Source organism: Coturnix japonica, unplaced genomic scaffold (genome assembly GCF_001577835.2).
Source record: "Coturnix japonica isolate 7356 unplaced genomic scaffold, Coturnix japonica 2.1 chrUnrandom722, whole genome shotgun sequence".
NCBI classification, from domain to species: domain Eukaryota; kingdom Metazoa; phylum Chordata; class Aves; order Galliformes; family Phasianidae; genus Coturnix; species Coturnix japonica.
The window spans coordinates 13,882-15,054 of NW_015440085.1; the positions used below are offsets into that span (position 1 = coordinate 13,882).

The window sequence follows — 1,173 nt, forward strand, 5'->3', positions numbered from 1 at the left end:
CCCATAGAGACCCCATAACCCCATAGGGACCCCATAGAGACGCCATAGAACCCCATAGAGACCCCATAGAGAACCATAGAGACCCATAGGGACCCATAGAGACCCATTGAACCCCATAGAAATCCCATAGAGACCCCATAACCCCATAGAGACCTCATAGGGACCCATAGAAACCCCATAGAGCTCCATAGAGACCCCATAGAGACCCCATAGAGACCCCTAGGGACCTCATAACCCCATATCACCCCATAGATCCCATAGACACCCCATATCTCCCCATACAGACCCCATATAACACCATATCATCCCATAGAGACCCATAGAGACCCCATAGAACCCCATAGAGACCCCATAACCCCATAGGGACCCCATAGAACCCCATAGAGCTCCATTATACAGCGCCCCCTAGTGGCCACTGATGGTATTACAGGTCTCAACCTATATAACCCCATAGAGACCCCATATCCCCCCATAGACCCCATAGAGACCCCATAGAGACCCCTATCTCCCCATAGAGACCCCATAGAGACCCCATATCACCTCATAGACCTCTTAGGGACCCCATATCCCCCCATATCACCCCATAGACCCCATAGAGACCCCATATCACCCCATAGACCCTATAAGGACCCCATATCACCCCATAGACCCCATAGAGACCCCATATGCCCCCCTATCTCCCCATAGAGACCCCATAGAGACCCCATATCACCTCATAGACCTCTTAGGGACCCGATATCCCCCCATATCACCCCATAGACCCCATAGAGACCCCATATCACCCCATATCCCCTCATATCTCCCCATAGACCCCATAGGGACCCCATATCATCCCATAGACCCCATATCACCCCATAGGAATCCCTTATGGGGTCGGCCCCATAGCGTTACCTGCGGCTCCATGTTATCCAATAGGACGATGTCTGCCCCATATTTTGCTGCTTGTAGGGCCTGGGCTGCGCTTCCACATTCCACCTCCAGGCGGCGACTGAAACCGGCGGCTCTACGAGCTGATAACACCAGCTATGGGGAGATAGGGGGGGATATGGGGTCCCTATGGGGTCTATGGGGTGATATGGGGTCCCTATGGGGTCTATGGGGTGATATGGGGCTATATGGAGTCTCTATGGGGTCTATGGGGTGATATGGGACTCTATGGGGCTCTATGGGGTG

General features: G+C 53.3%; 1 protein-coding gene across 3 annotated transcripts in view; it reads right to left on the reverse strand.

Moving 5' to 3' along the window:
• Positions 1-1,173, reverse strand: part of QPRT (quinolinate phosphoribosyltransferase) — a 17,049-nt gene that overhangs the window by 2,578 nt on the left and 13,298 nt on the right. For 2 of the 3 annotated variants that reach the window (XM_015851154.2, XM_032441898.1), the window contains one exon: positions 892-1,023. In XM_015851154.2, coding sequence (XP_015706640.1) covers positions 892-1,023 — 132 coding nt within the window. The remainder of the gene's footprint in view (positions 1-891; positions 1,024-1,173) is intronic. The other variant, XM_032441899.1, reaches the window with a different exon arrangement.